The sequence below is a fragment of the Peromyscus leucopus genome, chromosome 1, assembly GCF_004664715.2.
Source record: "Peromyscus leucopus breed LL Stock chromosome 1, UCI_PerLeu_2.1, whole genome shotgun sequence".
Classification (NCBI taxonomy): Eukaryota; Metazoa; Chordata; class Mammalia; order Rodentia; family Cricetidae; genus Peromyscus; species Peromyscus leucopus.
The window spans coordinates 53,977,369-53,998,796 of record NC_051063.1 but is presented as its reverse complement, the minus strand read 5'-3'; the positions used below and the strand labels follow the sequence as shown (position 1 = coordinate 53,998,796).

The 21,428-nt window shown below is 47.3% G+C and overlaps 1 protein-coding gene across 2 annotated transcripts; it reads right to left on the bottom strand.

Moving 5' to 3' along the window:
• Positions 1-2,207: 2,207 nt before the first annotated feature.
• On the bottom strand, positions 2,208-21,326 carry Slc3a2 (solute carrier family 3 member 2). Of its 2 annotated transcripts, none has more exons than XM_028857937.2 (10): positions 21,086-21,326; positions 8,164-8,571; positions 7,596-7,769; positions 6,674-6,768; positions 4,515-4,583; positions 4,343-4,401; positions 4,004-4,184; positions 3,779-3,922; positions 2,960-3,043; positions 2,208-2,741 (listed from the first exon to the last, which is right to left on the bottom strand). In XM_028857937.2, exons 1-10 carry the CDS (start codon positions 21,198-21,200, stop codon positions 2,370-2,372), a joined length of 1,701 nt encoding a protein of 566 aa, XP_028713770.1. In that variant the 5' UTR covers positions 21,201-21,326; the 3' UTR covers positions 2,208-2,369. The 2 variants fall into 2 exon arrangements, with proteins under 2 accessions (XP_028713770.1, XP_037063393.1); XM_037207498.1 differs by lacking the exon at positions 21,086-21,326 and adding an exon at positions 9,490-9,508 and having other exon boundaries at positions 2,331-2,741.
• Between the last annotated feature and the right edge of the window lie 102 nt (positions 21,327-21,428).

Below are 21,428 nucleotides of genomic sequence, written 5' to 3'. Positions count from 1 at the left end.
TGGGGCCACCTAAAAATCACTGGTTGACAAAAAGAGACTAAGACTAAATCTGTGGACTGACCTGTAAAATCAATACAAGATGCAACCACTTTTGACTACCCCCTCCATCATATATCCTTGGTTACAGTCCCAAACCAGCTCCCCAACCTCCCTGCTCCCCAACTAACCATACAACATCAAGCCTGTTAAAACCAGTCAGAAGTCGCTCTGCTCCAGGCTCTCCAACTCCTATTCCACTCCCTCTGACCCTACGTACAGTTCCAAATGACTCTTGTTCTCAAGCCTGGCCTTTGTCCTCAGCTTCAAGGTAAGCAATGTCTAGGCCTCTGGAATGTCCTGTCCTGGGTGTTGTCTTTGGGGATATCAGCCAGGCTGCCAAAGTTTAACATATGGGAAAAAGTACTTGTCCAGAGCCTTGGGAGGGGCTGGGAGACTGAAGTCAATCTGTGATTCTGCTCCAGGGAAACAGGAAACCGGGCATGGGGATACATGTTGTAATACCAGCACTCAGAAGACCAAGGCAGAACTACTACAGTTTGAAGACAGTCTGGACTACATTGCTAGATACTGCCTCAAAAGAGCAGAAACAAGTCCAGGTGGAGCCTGCCGGCAATTTTACCAGGTAGAGGTGGGAGGACCAGGAGTTCAAGGTCATTCTTGGCTCCAATGAAACTCTGAGACAATCCAAAACTCTGGTCACCAAAGGCTCAAGTGAGTTTCCTGCTTCCTTGTTACCATTTGTGGCTAGGAGGTAATCCTCAGAGAAAATACAGAAAACCTTCCCACCCTCTCAGGCTCTGCCCATGCACCTCTTCTTTTCCCTGGTTGTCTACCCTTTTGTTAATAAAACAATGCTGTGACTCATCCTAGCATTCAGCCCACCTGAGGGATCTCGTGGAACCACTGGCTTACAGCTGCTGAAGAGCAGTCCCGAGGGCCGAGGAACATGGCCCCTGCAGTCTATCAAGCTTTGTATCCTCTGTGATCTGCCCACCCCCTGCCGAATAACCTTCATTTCTTACTCCTGCCACACAAGGACCAGTCATGTTCCCATTCAGATACCCGAAAGCTTCCCCAGAACTGCCAGGCATGGCTAACCTTTGACACTAACGTAAAAAGTGTAATCAACGTTTATGACTCTGGGCCACACTCATACCTTGGTAGGCCATGGGTTAGAAGTTCGCCTGCTTGGTGGGATGGACTTCCTCCAAACCCAACCCCGAACCTCTTGCTCTTGACAGTTTCACTTTTCCTTCTTATTTGTGTGCTTTGCCTGCATATATGTATGTAAATCACAGGCAAGTCTGGTGCCTGCAAAACCAGAAATGGGTGTTGATCCCCTGGAACTGCAGTAAATGATGGTTATGACCTGCCGTGTGGGTGCTGGGAACTGAACCTGGGTCCTCTGCAAGAGCAGCCAGTGCTCTTAACCTCTGAGCCATCTCCCCAGCCCCACTTTTTCCTTTGTGATCACTCACAGTCTCTATCATACAAAAATGTTCACTCCTTATTTCTTCTCCATCTCCACACAAGAGACTACATAGCCTAAGGAAGCAAAGGTTTTGTCTTGTTGGCTTTTCTCTGTAGTGGGGAATGGTGTGAGGGATCAAAGAGTGCAGTGCACACTGGGTAAATGCCTCACCACTGAATAAAGAGGCTTTTTTGGGTTTTGTCTTTTGTTCTCTGCCAGAAGCCCCAGGCCCTGGCAGTGGCAGTCTTCGGGTCATCCCACCCCCACTCTTCTTCCTTGAAGAGACAAATTGGCAAAAAATGAGAACTGACACCAGGGCTGGAGACCTGAGCTAAGGAAGATAAGGCAAAGCGGGTGATACCTAAGACCTCAGGACACCCAGGCCAGTGGGAGGAGGTGTGGCTGCTGCTCCAGCCCAGACACCTTGCTGCTAACTTTGGAAGGGCCCCTCTCTGCCTTGGTCCCTGAATGATTAATTTAGAAGCTACACACTAGGAAGTCAGAGGCAGGCAGATCTCTGAGTTTGAGACCAGCCTGGTCTATAGAGCTAGTTCCAGGACCACTAGGGTTACACAGAAAAACCTTGTCTCAAAACCACACCCCTCCAAACAAAAAGTAAAAAATTAGGAGCTGGAGCAGCTGTATAGAACTGGCTGAGACTACTGGGGGTAGGCCAAGAGAGAACAGGGAGAGAAAGTGCTGCTTTGAGGAGAGATGAAGGGAAGACACAACCTCATCAGGCAGGGGTTATTTTATTTGAAGACAAAAACACCCAGTGTGAGAACTCACATGTAATTTGCAAAAGTTTAAAAAAAAAAAAAAAAAAAAGGAGAGAAAACCCAGAATTCAAAAGGCCTGGGGAGAAGAGAGGAGGGTGGTAGGTCCTAGACAGGTAGGGTCAAGCCACATAGGGGAAATGTAACAGCAAGCCCTCATGGGGATTCAGGCTCAGGTTTTCCAGATTCAGAGAGGTGCCCTCCTCTTGGCCTAGCCGGGTAATGTTGGTACTAAGTAATAGGTTAGCGCTGGCTGGCAGGCTTATGCCAGCAGGGAGGTTGGAGGCCCCTAGCCTGGCTGACAGGCCCACATCCTTAAAGTTGAGCACCACCAAGTAACGCTCATTCTGGTCCCAGTGGCGGATGTAGGAGAAGAGGCCAGATGGGGAGGCCAGTGCATGGAAGTCACCATGCAACAGAGAGCGTTCTTTACCCCGACGGTCACTCAGCCACCGGAACTGGGTAAGGAGGGAGCCAGGGTCTTCACTCTGGCCCTGAAAAGGAAGGACACATGGAAGGATGGAGTGAGGGTGTCTACTGGACATCCATAAGCCACCTGCCCACCATGAGGGTCAGAAGGATGGAGTGAGGGGGTCTACTGGACATCCATAAGCCACCTGCCCACCATGAGGGTCAGAAGGACGGAGTGAGGGGTCTTCTGGACATCCATAAGCCACCTGCCCACCATGAGGGTCAGGCCCAAACTGCGTACCTTCACTGTCATGCTGGCGCTTACGAGTCCTGGGATTAGGGAAAGGCTGGATTCATCCCACGGCATGAATGGGGCCTCCACAGGCTAACAAACAGAAAGTGTGGGACTTTAAAAAGGGGTGGGTCCACTCCCCTTCCTCCCATTCCTTATTTTCATTTCATCATTTTGTAAATTTTTTCCTGCTGGTAGAGGTCTTTGTGGCAGCACCTCATCATGGCACCCACACCTTGTACCTCTCTGCTTGTGTGGACTCTCACTAAACCGTGAGTTTCCAGAGGGCTCAGAGCCTATCAAATGGGTACAGAACACCACTGTACAACAAAACATTGGCTACTGTTCTGAACATATTACAAAACACCAGGTATTACCTTTAAAAATAAGTCCTTTGGTCTGGCAAGATGGCTCAAGAGAAAAGCACCTGCCATGCAAGCCTGACAACCTGAGTTTGATCCCCAGAACCCACATAAAGGCTGAAGGCAAGAACTTAACTCCACCAAGCTGTATGCTGATCTCTGTGCATGTACCTACACCATACACACACACATGCATGCACAGATGTATCTCCAGCTGAGTTCCACTCCAGGAGAATACGCTACATGATGTCTGAGGCCAGCCCAGGATATACAGTGAATATGACAACAGGAAAACCCTGTTTAAAACATATACACTTGCCACACAGCCCACAGGATGACTGACAAGGCTTTTAACAAAGTTCCTCCTTGGGGCTGTTGTCTGTCTGCTGCTATCCACAAGATACCAAGATGTGATACATAAACAAACACTCTTTCCACACTGTGCTGGGCAGAAAACAAGTGGTACCTGTCCAGGAAGGACAGCTGCCTGCAGGCCAATCTCATCCCCATAGCTGAAAACAGGGGTCCCTGGCAGAGTGAAGAGCAGCAGCTGGTAGAGTCGGAGGAGCTGAGCTGGTACAGAGGCTGTCAGGAGTCCTGCCTGAGACACCTGGAAGACATGCCTGTGAGCACCTCCACCCCACACCACCACCTTCCATCTTCCCCTACACCCAACCAGCATGGCACTTACACTCCAGCTGCACCAGTGACTGCCAGTTGCATTCAAATACCGAGTGACTAGCAACTCTGTATGCTCCCCAGTAAAACTGGAATTCGACAGATAGGAGCTAGTCAACAGCAGGTCGCTGGTGGAGTCAAGTATGCTCACGATTTGCTGCAGGTCAGAGGAGTCAGTCCCTGCAATCAAGAGCCTGCACAGAGCAAGGGCAGGAGTATCATTAGCACCAAAGCAGAGAGAAGAATAAAAGTGAACTGTTTTCAAGACCAGGAAACTCCCACTTAAGGGCTTAGCACTCCAAGGGGCTCTCACAATGGGCTCAGCCAGGCAGGCAGGGGTGTCGGTACCTACCTATCCTCACTGAAGTTCTTGGTGATATTCTGCCACTCAGCCAAGTATAAGGATGCATCCTAGCAAAAAAAAAAAAAAAAAAGCAGAATCAGAACAGAGAACATCACCTAGCCCTGGCTGAGACCCACCCACTCTTCTCACCAAAGCTTTGCCTCACCAAAAGGGCACTCACCATCAGTTTTCCCACATCCCGAACTTGGAACCCATCCACACCATCCTGCAACCAAGAAGTCAGAGCTTCCTGCAGGGGACAAAAGAATGGAGGAAAAGATCAACACACAAGTAAGCCCTCCCTACCCCAAATTCCCTGAGACCTCCACAAAACAGGGTCTCTCTCTCTCTCTCCAAAGGCCAGACCCTGGTGTGTTCTCAGTGTACAACAGCATTTTTCTATTCTCTGTGTTTGCCTTGGCAAATCACACAGCTTCGCTTCTAATAGCTACAGAAAAGGCCCAAGAGAAAGTATGTTTGCAGAGCTCTAGCACCTAACACTTGGTATGTAGAATGAAAATTCCCTCAAATTGGAGATGAAGAAACAAGCTCAGAGAAGCAAGATGTCATGGCCAAGATCATAATCAGGGAACAGCAGAGACAGGCCCTAAGATGCCCATCAAGACCCTGAGGCAAAAGTACTGACTCCTCTCCCAGTTTCCTGAGGCCTGGAGAGTGTGTGCTCTCCCAAGAGCTGGTGGGAGCATGGCCAAGAATGAAAAGTTTGAAATTCAAAACACAGCCTGGGGCAGTTGAGACATCCGAAGAAAAGAGGCCAACTCTGCAGAGCAAGCCCAGGCCTGAAGGCTTAAGCCCTGGTTTCAACTGGCACTAAGCAGAGAACCACGCCCCCACACCCCCTTTCTTCCCTTCTCCATCTTCAGCTGGGGCTACCACCTGAAAACATTACCAGTAGCTTTTCTTTTTGGCCTAAGACCCGTCTAACTGAGGCTGTCTTTTAACTTCTGATGCTCCAGCCTCCAACTCTCAGGCTTTCTCCAGTACTTTGAACTTCCTATGATCATAAGATCCCAGCGCTTGGAAGGCAAGAGGATCAGAAGTTCAAGGTCATCCTCAGCAACAGAGGTCTAAAACACAAATCTCCAAGCAGCTGGCAAGAGCCAAACTAGATGATTACAGGAGTCTGACCCACGTGCTGAGAATCCAAAATCCCCCCTCAGAATCCCAGCTAACAGCAAAGTGTCAGCATCTGCCTCTAGTTTGTTATGTCCATCCTGGCAGTGCCAGTGTCCGGAAACCTGGGCATTAGAAGCTAGGGGGACCCTGGAATCTTTACCCCCGCCTGGTGGCTATACAGTTTAAACCACTACCACAAGGAAAGGCAGATTAGAAAGGATCATTGAAACTTCAAATATGGAGCACATGAAGTCTCATTCCTCATTCACAGATTAGCAGTAGCAGGTATTTTGTGGCATTACAAAACAAAATTTTTAAAAGCTATAAAAGACTTGTGATTGGGTCTAGAGAGATGGCTCAGTGGTTACAAGGACCCAGGTTCAGTTCTTAGCACTCACAGGCCAGCTCACAACTGCTTCTAACTTCAGCTCCAGGGGATCTATCACCCTCTTCTGGCTTCCTGGGCTACCAGACATGCACATGGTGCACATACATACATGCAGGCGAAACACTCATACACATGAAAAACAAATCTTATTAAAAAAAAAATTCATAGTGGGGCTGGAGATGGCTCATCAATTAAGAGCACTGACTGCTCTTCCAGAGGACCTGGGTTCAATTCCCAGCAACCACATGGCAGATCACAGCTGTCTGTAACTTCTGATCCAAGGGATCTGATGCCCTCACACAGACATATATGCAAGCAAAACACCAATGTACGTAAAATAAAAATAAATAATTAAAAAAACAAACATGTCTTAAAAAACATGTTTAAAAAAATTCATAGTGCAGTTAAAAAATATTTAAATAATAAAATACTTGGCATAATCCCAGATACATAGTAAGGCCCCAGTACTTATAATTTCAGACTGGGCTCCATTCCAAACATAACAAACAAAAACTGGGAAACCAGTCAGATCAGGATTCCCACAGAGAAAGAAAAGACTTCCTATCACAAAAAGAAAAATCAAACTTCTAGACTAACATCTGAGAAATCCCCTTCCTGGCATCGCTTGGCTTCTAGAGTAAAGGAAACACACACACACACAAAGAGCATTCAGAAAAGAAACAAGAAAAACACTGTGCCCCGTGGGCCTGTCCTTCAGGCTATGGGAGGAGGTATTCCTGATTATGAGACCCTGGCCAAGTGCACACAAGGCTTGCTGCGAATTAATCCAGTCTGCCACCAACCATGAGACTCACCTTCACTCTGGCGGCTACAATGTCAGCCTGAGCAGGGAGGAACCATGCATTCTGGCCCCGGTAGTTGGGAGTGAGGTCCAAAATAATGTGAATGCCTAGAACAACAACCAGTTGAGAGGAATCCTTTGGGGTGAGAAGGAGAAGCAAGGAACCTCAACAGAAGGCTACCAAGTGCACCTATGTATGGTTTGTATCCTGGACCTGAATGAACCCATCAAATCCCTCAGTCAATTTTACAATGGAGCAATTAAGTTTGAGATACAGGACCTGGATCCCTCCTCAAGAAGTCTTTCAACCTGTTTCCATATTGAGGTTTTGGTTTCTTTCTTTTTTTTCTCTTGAGACAGAGTTTTATGTGTATGGGCTGACTGGCTGAGGTAGCCTCCCGCATCTACCTCCCAAGTGTTAAGATTATAGGTATACGCTTCTATATGTTTTACATTGTGCTGGGGAATCAAACTCAGGGCTTCATGGATACTAGGCAAGCACTTTTACCAACATTCTCAGCCCTCCTTATTGAGTTATTAAACAATAGTTGACTCTCTTACACACGAAGGATCCACTTTATAAACTTAAAAGGCAATTATTTCGGCCGGCCTAGCACTGGAGACCAGTGGAGCTCTGTCAGCTTGCATCCAGCCTGGTCTACATAGTAAGGTATGGGCCAACCAACCAGAGTTACATGACGAGATCCTACCTCAAAACCAAAACAAAAACAGATAAATAAAAATCACCCAAGAAGAGAACACAGGAAGCAGACTGTTTAGTGTGAATCTTAACAAAGCTCTCCTGTGCCTGCCCTAGAAACACTCTGAACCAGTCAGGAGTAAACAAGATTTAAAAAAAAAAAAAACAAAAAAAAACTCCTGTCCTGCTTCTCGGCCAGAATGCCAAACCCTTCTGCTTCCTTGGGAAAACCCACTCTTTTTCTTGGCAGATTGCAGAAGGTCTTTAAAATCTTCCTGGGATCCTAAAGTGGAGTCGATCTGTCTCAGGTCGGTTCCATTGATTTCATCCTTCTCGTTCTTGTGAATCGGGCCCAACACGAGGCCCTTCACCTTCAGGGTGCTCAAGTAGTCCAGATGCTTCTTCAGACCTACAATGAGGCGAAGGATGAGTTAACCAGTGAGGCATGGAGAAGCCTCAGGCCTCCACATTCTCTCCACCACTTTCCCCACTCCCTAAGGGGGCTGGATCACGAGACAAAGTGGCTGACGCAAGGAGCCTCGCACTTTACTTCAGAAACTGGTTTGAACTAGCTCAGGCGCCTGCCTCGTGGTTCGGGGGAGGAGAAAGTGCTGAGTCAGCCGCCCTCAGGAAGAAGTAGGGGTAGGGTTCGAGTTTGTTTTTTAAAGAAAGGAAGGGGTGACTGTTTCCCAGGGAGTGGTCTCAGAAGTCAGGGCGCAGTGGAGAACCCCCTGGGTTCGTCTGGAGAGGGCCCGGCTAAATGAGGGCACGCGGAGAAAGGGATGGGTGTGCACCCCACTCACCAGCTATGCCGCCCTCGTTCGGGCCCACGAAGGCCTGAAGGTCGCCGACGCGATAGAGGGCGCCCTTGTGCCACCACCTCTGAACCGGCAGCTCGCGGCAGCGCGGCGCCCGGACGATGATGACCACGGCGCCCGCCAGCATGCCAAGCCAGCCGAGCCAGAAGAGCAGCAGCAGCGCCCAGCGGGTGCGCACCCAGCCCGGGCTGCCGGCTACCTTCAACAGCTCCTCCTTGGACAAGCCTGTGAACTTGGCCCCGGCCTCCGCCTCGTCGGCCACCTTGATCTTCACCAGGCCGTTCTTCTCCCCGGCCGCCGCCCCGGCCGCTGCATTCATAGGCTGCTTCTCGGGTTCTATCTCGTTCAGCTCCACCTCCTTCATGTCCACTTCGGTGTCCTGGCTCATGGTGCCTGCAGAACCAGTGACACGACACGGCTTGTGGTCAGCGGGGCGGCTCGAATCCTGCCTGGACCTCCGAGTACAGAGAGCTGTCCCACGACCGTGAAGCACGCTCAGCTTCCCTAACTGCTTCTGCCGCCCGGCGGGCGTCGCGGCGGGGAAGTGACCCGGGAGCTCCGCCCCAGTCCGCCCCTTAAAGGGGTGCCGTGAAATAGCTCCTCGACTCCAGCAGCTACACGGTGTGCAGCCTCGCTGCGTGAACCTCTATCCCTAACGCTTCTTCCAGTCAGTCTGGGAAGCTGAACACGTAGTCAGTCACTTATAGGATAACAAACAATTTGCCCTGACCAAGTTCCAAAGCCCCTCCTCCGAACGTCAGGCACCACTCCCTGCAAGGCCTCCATCCCCTCAGCAGGATGGCACCTATCTCCATCCACACCTATCATGCCTTCGCCCCAGGCAGGGCTCTGGCTAACACCCGGTCTCTCCAACTTCACACAGACCCTTGCTCACTGAGGCAACTACATCCCACTTCTGCTTTCCCCACACCAGGTCTTGTCTTCTGAGACTCCGGACAGAGTCTTAGCTCAGGTCCTGGATTCTCCCTTGGGGCTTACTCCCACGCACCTTTCAAGACTCTGAATTTAATTCCTCAGGCAGCTACTATTTACTGAGCACCCACACCAATCTTTTGTTCATTAATTGCTTAGAATTAACTCTAATCCGTTCTTCTCCCTGATTTAAGATTAATCTACAGGCGAGAACTGCAGTTGAAGTGGACACTACCCTTCTTATCTACCTTGGCTACTAGTGAGAGAATGTTGGGCAACTGGGAATCAGACATCCCGAAGAGACCAATGGGGCTGTGATAGGCATTCCAAAGGCACTCAGGCATTCTGAGTATACATGATGTTCTGACACTTACCCACCTTCCATACTTCTCAACCTCCAGTATGCCAGGCTGTCTACATCACGTGACTATGCTAGGCCCTGGAGGCAGCTTAGTTCCCCAACACTTTGGAAGCTTCACAAATTTCCTCCAAGAGGTCCCTTAGCAAGACGAACGGTAAATGGGGTGGATTGGGTTCACAGCAGGGACCACTGGACATCAACACTAGGAGGTGCCAACACTCGCAGGAACGTCTTGTTCTTTACAGCCAGTTGAGTTATTTTCAGAGAGGAGCTTAAGGAAACAGGTCCTTTCTCCCCCTCCCACCTAGGCTGGCAGCCAAGGTTGCTATATATTTGGAAGAAAGCAGAAGCCACGATCTGACAGTAGAAAGGGGTGCGAAACGTCTCATTACCTGCCTTTCAAATTCCCCAAAGTCCTCCCCAGCCTCTCTAGAGAAAAGCCTACATACCAGCTCCTAGGAAGAGGCAAAGTGAGTACAGGTTAAGTTTCATGCCAGTGTTCACAGATGATAAGAGGTCTGCCTTGCCCTGGGCATGCCAGATAAGAAAGGTTCAGGACAGACTTATACCCAGCATGAAAGCTCCAGGTTTGAGGACTGTGCAAGCAGAAGCACTCCTTGAGATGGGTGAATGTAACGCTCCTAGAAACACAGCATGTTCATCTGGTAAATGTGTTTGCCCACCAAGCCTAACAATCTAATCGATCCACATGGTGGAAAGAGGACTGACTCCCAAAAGTTGTCCTCTGGCCTCCACATGATCACTTCCCCCACAAAATAAATAAAATTTTAAGGTAGCATAGCATCTCCCTGCCCCACAGCTCAGGTGGCAGAAATCAATTCCTAACTGTCTTAGAAAAGGGAACTCACCTCCTCAGTCTTTTCACTCAGCACAGCTTCCCAATCACTACTGTCCAGCCACATCAACTTCCCAGCACCTGCCAATCTCCTAAGACACAGGGTATTTCCAGTCTTATGCCTCTTGTCCATGCTGTTGCCTGCTGTGAGAGAGAGCGCTCACCTGGAATTGCTTTCCCTCCACCTGCCGTTGGTCACTGCTACAATCCAGGGCCCACTCACCATTTGTTGTCTCTGCTTCCTTGTCTAAGTGTGTGCCCTTGAAGAGAAGTGGTGAGAGCTTTGTGCTATCTGTCAATCAGCCTGTCTTCTCAGATACTATACTCTAAGCCCTTCATACGTGTTTGGTAAATGAGTGGATGAACTGTAGGACTCAAACCCACTCTGCCCTTCTTAGAAGCAACTAAACAAAGTTAAGCACTACTATATCAAGATGAAGTGGTTTGTGTAGAAGCAAACCAAGTCTCGTTACTGTTCAAACAAAAACAAAATGGTAGCAATGGAGGACAGGAAAAAAGACTATAGAGAAAGAGGCCAGAGGTACCAGGCATGGTGGCATATGCATACAATCCAAGCATTTGGGAATTGGAGATAGGAGGATTAGGAGTTCAAGGCCAGCCTCAGAAGCACAGTGAGGCAAGTCTGGGCTACAGGAGACTCTGACAGGACAGAGAGGAGAGAAAGAGGAAAGGGAAGAAGGAGTTCAAGACTGCAGAGGTAAACAGAGAGCTTCATATCCTGCTAGTGTGTGTTGACTAAAATAAACTTAGAGCTGGGAATGCAGTTCAAAGGAGGGGAATTACCTACCATGTGCAAGACCCAGGGTTCAATCTGCAGCACCACAGGCATTGAAGAATGAAGGGCTACGGATGTAGCTCAGTTGGTAAAGTGCTTGCTTAACACTTGAAAAGTGGGTTCTGGGTTCTATCCCTACCACCACATAAACCCGGCGCAGAGGAGGCACAGGCCTATAACCTTAGCACTCAAAGGGGAGGCAGGAAAAGTTCAAAGTACCATCAACTACACAGCAACTTTGAGGCCAGCCTGGGCTACATGAAACCCTGACTCAGAAACAAGCAACAGCAAAGACAAAAACAAAGTAAATACAATAGATAATGCTGGGAAAAGTAGATTATGTGAGGCCACAGTGAGAATTAAGTCCAAGAAAAGGCCCGGAGGAGGCACATCCCGAAGTCAGCAGGAAAGCACGCGTGAGAGGGGCGTTCTCATCATTTAGAAGCTAAGCGGTAGCTCCACTACTGTCTAGAGCTGAGAAAGAAGAGACACAGCTGAGCCACTGAAGATGCAGAGATGAGTGGGAATGAACCACCACATCCATCACATGTACCCAAAGCACAGACAGAACAGCCTATCAGGAGCTCAATACTGTCTGAGCCTATCAAGTCCTATCAACATCACACAGACCCCGCAGCTCTTTGATAACATGAAACGGTTCTTCCAGCCTGAAGCAAATCAAAAACCGGAAGTAATAAAAGCTGGTCCTGACTGGAACCACCATTGTTTATGTGAAAGACCCCCGCTCCATTATAAGGACATGGGGCGTTGGGCCAATGAAATGCCCCCCCCCAGTCCCAATAACTTAGCCTAAGAAACGCCATTCTAAAGGAATCAGAAAAACGGGAGTTCACAGCTGTGGCTGGCTAGCCATCCGGCCTTGGGAGAGAGATAACTGTGGTCAGCTGCCTCGGGAGAAAGACAGTTGAGTCAAATCAGGATATTTTATGGCTGGCCTCCTGGCCTTGAGAATAAGCAACTGGGCTGGAAAAACACCCACTATACCCTGGGCAAGGCCAAATCAGCCACACACATACGACCCCAAGTTCACCCTGGCCTTCTTTGAAACAACCAATAGGGACCCTGTAACTATGCTTCTTGCTTCTGTAACCGCGCCTCTGCCCCTGGGATCCCATAAAAAGTCCCCCTTGCCCTAGGAAGGGGCGCAAGTCCTCCGAGAGACTTCGCCCCGGGTACCCGTGTATCTAATAAACCCTCTTGCTTTTGCATCTGACCTGTGGTTTCAGTGTGTTCCTTGGGTTTGGGGTCTCTCCTGAAGGAAGATCTCCCCTGGGGGTCTTTCATATGCATCATGCAAAAAAGCACCTATAGAGGGTGTCTTGAATAGACTACACAAAAGAAGAAGTAAAAGGACTTGTGGGTGCCAGTCATATTCTGAAACAGCCTTGAAAAACTAAGTAGGAGGAAGCTTGGTGTGAGAAACACCTGGAATCCTAGCATTTTGGAAGCCTGAAGCAGGAAGATCACAATTTCCAAACCAGCCTGGGCTACAGAGGAAAACATGATCTCAAAAATAAAATAACAGTGAGGGGTGGAGAGACGGCTCAGTGGTTAAGAGCAGTAACTGCTCTTCCATAGAACCAGAGTTCAATTCCCAATACCCACATGGCAGCTAAAAACAGTCTGTAGTTCCAGTTCCGGGGCTCCTATGCCCTCTCCTGGCCTCCAAGGGCACTGCACACACATGGTGTACAGAAACATACATGCAGGCAAAAAACACCCATACGCAGAAATAAATATTTTGTTTAATTTTTCTGTCTATTAATTAGACCAGGGGTGTACTCAACAGTGGGAGCACTTGCCAAGCACACACAAGGCCTGTGCCCAATCCTCAGAACCATAAAAACACAGATAAAATTAACTTCGGGGCTGGGAAGATGGCTAAGCCTCCACTGTCAAGGATGACCTGAGTTTGATTCCTGGAACTCACATGGCGGGAGAAGAGAAATGCCTCTCGAGAATGGTCTTCTGAACTCCACACTTGCTACATGGCACCTGCTCACACGAATAAGTAAATAAACAAAATATATTGTTAAATAAATAAATGCAGCTAGCACATGCCTTTAATCCCAGCACTAGGGAGGCAGAGGGAAGCAGATCTTTGTGAGTTCAAGGCCAGCCTGGTCTACAAAGCAAGTTCCAGGAAAGCCAGGGTTACACAGAGAAACCCTGCTGTGGGATGTCCTGTATGTTGTGAATAAATAAAACGCTGATTGGCCAGTAGCCAGGCAGGAAGTATAGGATAGGCTGGACAAACAGTGAGAGGCTGGGAGGTGGAAGTCTGGAGGAGACACCAGCCTGCCGTCCAGGGAGCAGCAGGTAAAGCCACAGAACACGTGGCGACACACAGATTAACAGAAATGGGCTGAGTTTAAGCGTAAGAGCTAGACAATGGTAGGCCTGAGCTAATGGCCAGGCAGTTTAAATAATATAAGCGTCTGTGTGTTTATTTTATAAGTGGGCTACGGAGGGGGGGTGGGCACGCTTTATAGCTCGGGAGCAGAGGAGGACTCTATTGAAGCTGCTATCAAGGATCAGAAAAAAAAAAAAAAAAAAAAAAAAAAACTACACATCATAGACTTAATAGCATACAGAAAACCTGTATTCGAGAGCTCAAAAAATACCAAAAAAAAAAAAAAAAAAAAAAAAAAAAAAAAAAAAAAAAAAAAAAAAAAAAAAAAAAAAAAAAAAAAATCAAAAAATCAAAAATATAAAATAAATAAATGCATAGTGTTAGGAGCATAGCTTAGTGGTACAGTGTGTGTTTAGCATGTTCAAGTTCCTGTGTTGGATCCCTAAAACAAACTAAGACTGACAGACAGAACTTCCCCCCTGGGTCTCCAGTTCCTCGTGAAGTCTCGACATTTGCACTTTTTTTCCACTACAAGGAGACAGTGCCTCTTGCTACCAGGTGGGGGCGGGGTTGTTCTTCGGCCAAACATTTATTCGGTTGCACTCTTTTTTCTTTTCTTTTTTTTTTCTTTTTTTTTTTTTTTTTTTTTTCTTTCTTTTTTTTTTTTTTTTTTTTTTTTTTTTTTTTTTGTGGTTTTTCAAGACAGGGTTTCTCTGTGTAGCTTTGCGCTTTTCCTGGAACTCACTTGGTAGCCCAGGCTGGCCTCAAACTCACAGACATCCGCCTGGGTCTGCCTCCCGAGTGCTGGGATTAAAGGCGTGCGCCGCCGCTGCCGCTGCTGCCGCCGCCGCCGCCGCCGCCGCCGCCACCACCATCCACTCTAACAGGAAGCTCATCCTCAGTGATGAAGGACCAATTGAGACTGGAAAAAGATCAGTAAAAAATATAGAGGGAGATTGGGGCAGGAGGAGTAAGAGTTCAAAAGCAGCCCAAGCTCTCAAAAACAAAATATGTGTACATATCTGTATAACTTAGTGGTTAGAGCGCCACCTAGCGCATACAAACCTATCCATCATCTGATTGAATTCTATTTGTGTCTTATGCCCTGCTAGGTAATAGGGAGAAGATTCACCTGCATAAGATCAAATCAGGAATACTGTGGCTGGTAGGAGTGGTGGGTCGGGCTCAGGGGAGGGAACTGGTGAGATAGCTTAGTAAATAAAGGCACTTGCTTTGAAGCCTGGTGGTTAGTCCCTGGGACTCACATAATATAGAGGTGACCTGTGTTGTATCTCTGGGACCCATATAGTAAGAGAGAAACAACTCCTGAAAGTTGCCCTCTGACCTCTACATGTGTACTGTGGCATACCTGCACATGTGGGCACACACACACACACACAAATAATTGCAATAAAGATTTCTTTTAAAAAGAAATGGGGACTGGAGAGACGGCTCAGAGGTTAAGAACACTGACTATTCTTCCAGAGATCCTGAGTCCAGTTCCCAACAACCATATGGTGGCTCACAACCATCTGTAATGAGATCTGGTGCCCTCTTCTGGCCTGCAGGCATACATGCAGACAGAACACTGTATACAACATAATAAAAAATCTTTAAAAATAATAGTAAAATAGGGGGAGGGGCAGAAAAAAATAAATAAATAAAATAGCCAGGCCGTGGTGGTGCACGCCTTTAATCCCAGCACTCAGGAGGCAGAGGCAAGTGGATCTCTGTGAGTTCAAGGCCAGCCTAGTCTACAAAGTGAGTTCCAGGAAAGGCGCAAAACTACAGAGAAATCCTGTCTCGAAAAAACAAAATAAATAAAAAATAAATAAAACAAACGGTCAACTTTAATTAACAACTTGACATAACCCAGAATCACCTGGGAAGAGAGTCCCAATGAGGTATTACCCACATTGGTTTGACCTGTAGCCAGGTCTGTGGGGGACTGTCTGACTTAAATTAACTGATGTAGGAAGACAAAACCCATGTATATGGCACCCTTCATTCCTCATTCCATACGGGGCCCCAGTTGTCTCAGAGTAGAGAAGTTGAGCTGAGCACAAGCAAGCAAACAGGTGACCGTGAATGCATTCGTTCATTTTTGTCCTTGGCCTTTTGAGGTTTGTCTTGACTTCCTGACCATGATGGACTGTAACCTGAAACTGTAAGCTATAGTAAACCACTCTCTCTCCTAAGTCGCCTTTTGTCGGGGTCCTTTATCACAGCCACAGACAGGAAACTAGGGCAGAAACACACTGGTAAGGAGCAGGGTTTCTTTCCAGCAGTATTAGTCAATCTGGACTGTAGCCTAAGGGCAGTGGAGAAGCACTAAGGACTGGGAGTTGAGAAGTGAACTTAAACAACTTTTTTAAAAGGTTTTATTTTATGTGTAAGGGTATTTTGTTTGCATGTATGTTTGTGCACCATGTACATGTCTGGTGTCCTTGGAGACCAGAAGTGTGTCAGATCCCCAGGAACTGAAATTACAGATGGTTGTTAGCTGCCATATGGGTGCTGGAAATTGAACACCCTAGCTACACAGTAAAAAAATGAACTAGAAGGGAAGAAACTGCAGTGTGACCGTGTATGGTTAAAACAAGCAAACAATTGGGTGAGGCTAGGGATGTAGCTCAATTAGTAGAAGGCTTGTTTTGGACAGGTGGTGGTGGTATATGCCTATATCCCCAGCATTCAGGAGGCAGAGGCAGGTGGATGTCTGTGAGTTTGAGGCCAGGCTGCTCTACAAAGCATGTTCCAGGACAGCCAGAGCTGTTACAGAGAGAAATCCTGTCTCAAAAAAAAAAAAAAAAAAAAAAAAAAAAAGTCATGGGTTTGAACCTCACCACCTCATAAAACTGGTGTTCTGGCACACACCTGTAATCCCAGTACTTAGAGGGTAGAGGCTAAGAATTGACAGGGTAATATTGAAGAGACACCAGCCCACTCAAGCATGTGGCTCTGGCAGGCCCTGCCCGTCTCCCCCATTCCCTCTGCCTTGCTAAAAACCATCAGATTACACTCCTAAAGCTAGCCACCAAGGTCGAGTCCCTTATTTAGCCACTTCCTCCTCCTGAGGCTGACTACCAAAATCCAGCAATCAAAAACCCCCTTTGATTCACCTAATTAACATGCCCAATTAAAATAAAACACCTCATCCTAACATGGGGTTTCCCCCTTTCCCTTTATAAACCAACATAAGCTTATGTGCCATGTCTGTCTCCCCTCCACCCAGAGGCAGTCCTTTGTCCTCTGGGACAAACACCCCCGCCCACTTTCCCTGGTCCCCTTCCCCTATCTGCATCCTAACCCATTCTAACACAGAATGACACCTGCAAGGTCACTTGCTGCTGTTTTTCTGCTTGAGTCAGAAAGCAGCCACTTTAACTTTTCTTCCCTGCTTAATAAAGGATCTCTGTGAATACAGATGTTTGGGTGGGTCTCTGTCTAATCTGGGGTCTGAAGAGAGCCCCCACTGTGTGGGAGTCCCTTTCAAGTATAGCAATCATAAAATGCCCAAATCAGCAGACAATAAAAAGATTACAAATATTTACTACTAGAATAGTTAATCTCCAATGAAGGTGGGCCTGCTTTTCATCAATGCACTCAAGTTTGCATATTCCCAAGATCTGGATAATTTTCCTTAATGGGTCAAAAGTAGAGATCAGAGTACCTAAGTGACAGCTCTTTCCCAGTAGCCAGGTAGTGATTTGGGGCAATTTAATATCATATTCACTTTTCTCATATGGAAAATGGGATTATTTTGTTTCGGTTTGCTTTTGTTTTCTTTTAACTTTAATTTATATAAGTCTGTGTAAATATATACCACATATGTGCAAGTGCCCAAGGAGGCCAGAAGAGGGGGCTATATTGCCTGGAGCTGGAGTTACAGGTGGCTGTAAGTGATACAACATGGGTGTTAGGAACTGAACTTGGGTCCTCTACAAGAACAGCATTTGATCTTGACTCCTGAGCCATCACTTTAGGCCCTGTTATAAACACTCCAGAACCCACATTAAAAAAAAAAAAAAAAAAGTCGCCGGGAAGTGGTGGCACATCCCAGCACTTGGGAGGCAGGGGAAGGCGGATCTCTGTGAATTCGAGGCCAGCCTGCTCTACAGAGGGAGATCCAGGACAGCCAGGGCTGTTACACAGAGAAACTCTGTCTTGAAAAATCCAAAAGAAAAAAAGAAAAAGAAAGGAAGGAAGAGAGAAGGAGGGAGGGAGCAAGAGAGGAAGTGGGGGAGAGAGGGAGGGAAAGAGAAAAGGAAGGAAGGGGAGAGAAAGAGAGAGAGGGAGGGAGGGAGGAAGGAAAAGGGAGAAAAGGAGGGAGAGAGGGAGGGAGAGAAAGAGAAAAGGAAGAAGGGGGAGAAAGAGAGAGGAGGAGGGAGGGAGGAGGAAGAAGGAAAGGAGGGAGAGAGGGAGGGAGAGAAAGAGAAAAGGAAAGAAGGGGGAGAGAAAGAGAGAGGAAGGAGGGAGGGAGGGAGGAAAGAAGGAAAGGAGGGAGGAGGGAAGGAGGAGAGAAGGAAAGAAGGAAGGGAGAGAAAGAGAGAGAGGGAGGGAGGAAGGAAAAGGGAGAGAAGGAGGGAGAGAGGGAGGGAGAGAAAGAGAAAAGAAGGGGGAGAGAAAGAGAGAGGAAGGAGGGAGGGAGGGAGGGAGGAAGAAAAGAAGGAAGGAGACTGGAGAAATTGCTCAGTAGTGAAGAGCACCAACTGCTTGTCTAGAGGACCCTGGTTCAATTCACAGCACCTAGACAGCAGCTCACAACCATCGGTCAACTTCAGTCTCATAGGATCCAAGGACCTCATCTGGTCTCTATGGGCACTGCATGCACATGGTGCACAGACAACATGCAGGCAAAACCCACATATAAAATTGTTTGTGGTGGTGGTGGCGTGCAGTCCTCCAGCCAGGAAAACAAAGACTAGCCTAGCCAGGTCAAAAGAAAGGAAAAAAGAGGGTGGGCTCTAGCCATATGTCATGGTACCACCCTCTCCTAGCCTCCTTGGGCACTAAGCACACATATGGTACACTTGTATAGATAGAGGCAAAACACAGACATAAAATAAATAAATCCAAAACAAAACAAAAAAAAAATTTACTGGGGATTGGAGAGATGGCTCAGAGGTCACGAGTTTTTGTTGCTCTGGGTTCAGCTGCCAGCACCCACATGGTAGTTCACAAACATTCTAACTCCAGTTTCAGGGGATCCAGTGCCCTCTTCTAGCCTCTGTGAGTGCCAGGCACACATATAATACACATACATGCATGCAGGCAAAACACTCATACTCATAAAACAAAAATAATAAATTTAAATAAATGGCTTCTGGCCTGCTAGTAGACATATAGTTTATTTGTGGTATTAAGTTTTCATGTGACAACTAGGGAAAAGACTATCCTTTTTCCAGTGGACAGGGTCACAAGGAAAGATAAGCAGGCCCAAAGATTATTTATTTACTATTGTGTATTTGCTTGCTCCCCAAATTACGGTGCAAACAGAACTACATGCAAAAGCATCAAGATGAAATGCACACAGGTATGTGCTTTGGGATGCTCTGTATGTCCTGTGGGAGCCCTTCTTGGGTTCCTCGTGGCTTTACCCAGCAGGTCCGCATAAAGGATGATTAGGACCATGGGCTTGAGTGCAGGTGTCTGAGATGGTCTGCACTTGGCTGTGCTGGGGGATGGTCTGTATGTCAAGTTGTTCTGATTGATCAATAAATAAAACCTGATCGGCTGTGGCTAGGCAGGAAGGATAGGCAGGACTAACAGAGAGGAGAAATAAAAGGACAGGAAAGCAGAAGGTTGAGGCAGAGAGACACTGCAGCTGCCGCCATGACAAGAAGCATGTGAAGGTGCCGGTAAGCCACAAGCCACGTGGCAAGGTATAGATTTATGGAATGGCAAGGTATAGATTTATGGAAATGGATTAATTTAAGCTATAAAAGAATAGTTAGCAAGAAGCCTGCCACGGCCATACAGTTTGAAAGCAATATAAGTCTCTGTGTTTATTTGGTTGGGTCTGAGAGGCTGTGGGACTGGCGGGTGACAGAGGTTTGTCCTGACTGTGGGCAAGGCAGAAAAACTCAAGCTACAGGTATGGTAGTTTCTGTCCAGCCCATTGCCACTTGAAGTGTACTCTCAAACTGTTCTTTAAAAACAAATTATGAGCCTGGCATGCCAGTGCACACCTTTAATCTCAGTGTTTGCGAAGGAGAAGCAGAAGAATCTCTTTAAGTTCAAGACTGGTTCTGCATAGTGAGTTCCAGGACAACCAGGGCTGTCTCAAAGACCTGTCTCAAAAAAAATTTATTTTTTTCAATTGTGTGTACACACGAATCTCTGCACATGAAGATAGGTGCCCCAGAGGCCAGCTGGATCCCCTGGAACTGGAATCACAGGCAGTTGTGAGTCACTCGACATGGGTGCTGGGATGAAACTCAGATACTCTAGAAGAGTACAGGCTCTTAACCACTGCGCCATTTCTGCCCTCTCACTGAACTACTTTTTATTGATTGATTGTTTGACTGATTGGTTTTTCAAGACAAAAGGTTTCAACTATGTAGCCCTGGCTGGCCTGGAACTCATTATGTAGAACATGCTGGCCTCAAACCTTGCCTGTCTCTGCCTCCCTAATGCTGGGATTAAAAGCATGTATCAAAATGCCCAGCATCTTTTTTTATTAAATTTTAAATTTATTTACTTTAGGTATTTGAGTGTTTTTCCTGCATGCATGTATGAGTACTGCATGTATGCCAGGTGCCCTTAGAGGCTAGAGGTGGATATTAGATCTCTTGAAACTGGAATTGCAGATAGCTGTGAAATGAACCAGGGTCTGCTTCAAGAGCAACCAGTGATGATTTCGGAATCGGGCTGTCTGGATTTATACCTTGGATCTGATATTGCTTATTTGGGTAACATTCAGCTTAATCTCTTTAGGCCTCAGGTTCCTCATCTATGACTTTACCTTAACACTTTCCATCTCGAATAGTAGGATTATTAAATGAGGTCATGCATTAGAACCACTAGTAAGAGACTAATAAATGTTACAACGAAAGCTTATGCACATAGATGTTTGCTGTAAATAACTAATGATGTGATGTTGCTGCATAGTCTCAATAACCAATCAATAGCTAACTGTGACCTAGACAATTGTTAAATTTTAAGAACCTCCCCCCAGAGCTCTTAGATATAAGACCACCTATGTATAAAATTGAGGGTTGTCGATGTCCCTACCTCTTGTAATTGTGGACAATATAGGGTGCTTGAAACGGTAAGCCCATTTGTGTGGAGAGGTATCAGACTCAGTAGTAGAGCGCTTGTCTACACATGCACATAGTCTCAGGTTTAATCTATAGCACTGTTAAGAACAAAAACATGCAACATGCTCCATAAATGACACCTAATGTTGGCCCTACTTCATTCGGGCCAAGATCATGGAGAAAACAAACTAGACAGCAAAACACGGAGGGTCCAAAAAAAAAAAAATCTGTCTCGAGAATGACGCGGGGCATCGAGGCCTGATTTTGTTTCCTAACCGGCTCCATGCAAGGGATCTCCAACCGAGCTCAGCCAGGGGCCCAGTACCTGAGTCGCCCCCTGCGCTGACAACCTGGACATCAGGCCCCGTCTGCTTGCTGGGCGGCTGGCGGGGGGGAACCGAGACGCCGCCGGTGGAGTGTTCATTAGGTTCGGGATCCATAGCGATGGATCTTTAGCTTGAGGGCAAGGAATCACGTAAAAGTATGGGGACCGGTGGCCGTAACAGTCAAGCCGCAGAGGTTACGAAGCCAAACCTCAAGCGGTGACGTTTCATCTGCAGTGGGTTGGAACCGCCTAGCCGCAGCGCCGAGGGCGTGACGCCGCACTCCCCGACAGCGCCTGCGCCTCTTTTCGAGCCACAGGTTCAAGGCGGAGCGCTCTTAACGCG

Excerpts from the sequence above, each read along its gene's own strand:
- Slc3a2 (XM_028857937.2), bottom strand. The coding sequence starts at position 21,200 with ATGGATCCCGAACCTAATGAACACTCCACCGGCGGCGTCTCGGTTCCC. Across the intron at positions 3,923-4,003 it reads GTCACTGGTGCAGCTGGAGT|GTGTCTCAGGCAGGACTCCT; the intron begins GTAAGTGCCATG and ends CATGTCTTCCAG. Across the intron at positions 2,742-2,959 it reads GCGCCAGCATGACAGTGAAG|GGCCAGAGTGAAGACCCTGG; the intron begins GTACGCAGTTTG and ends CTTCCTTTTCAG.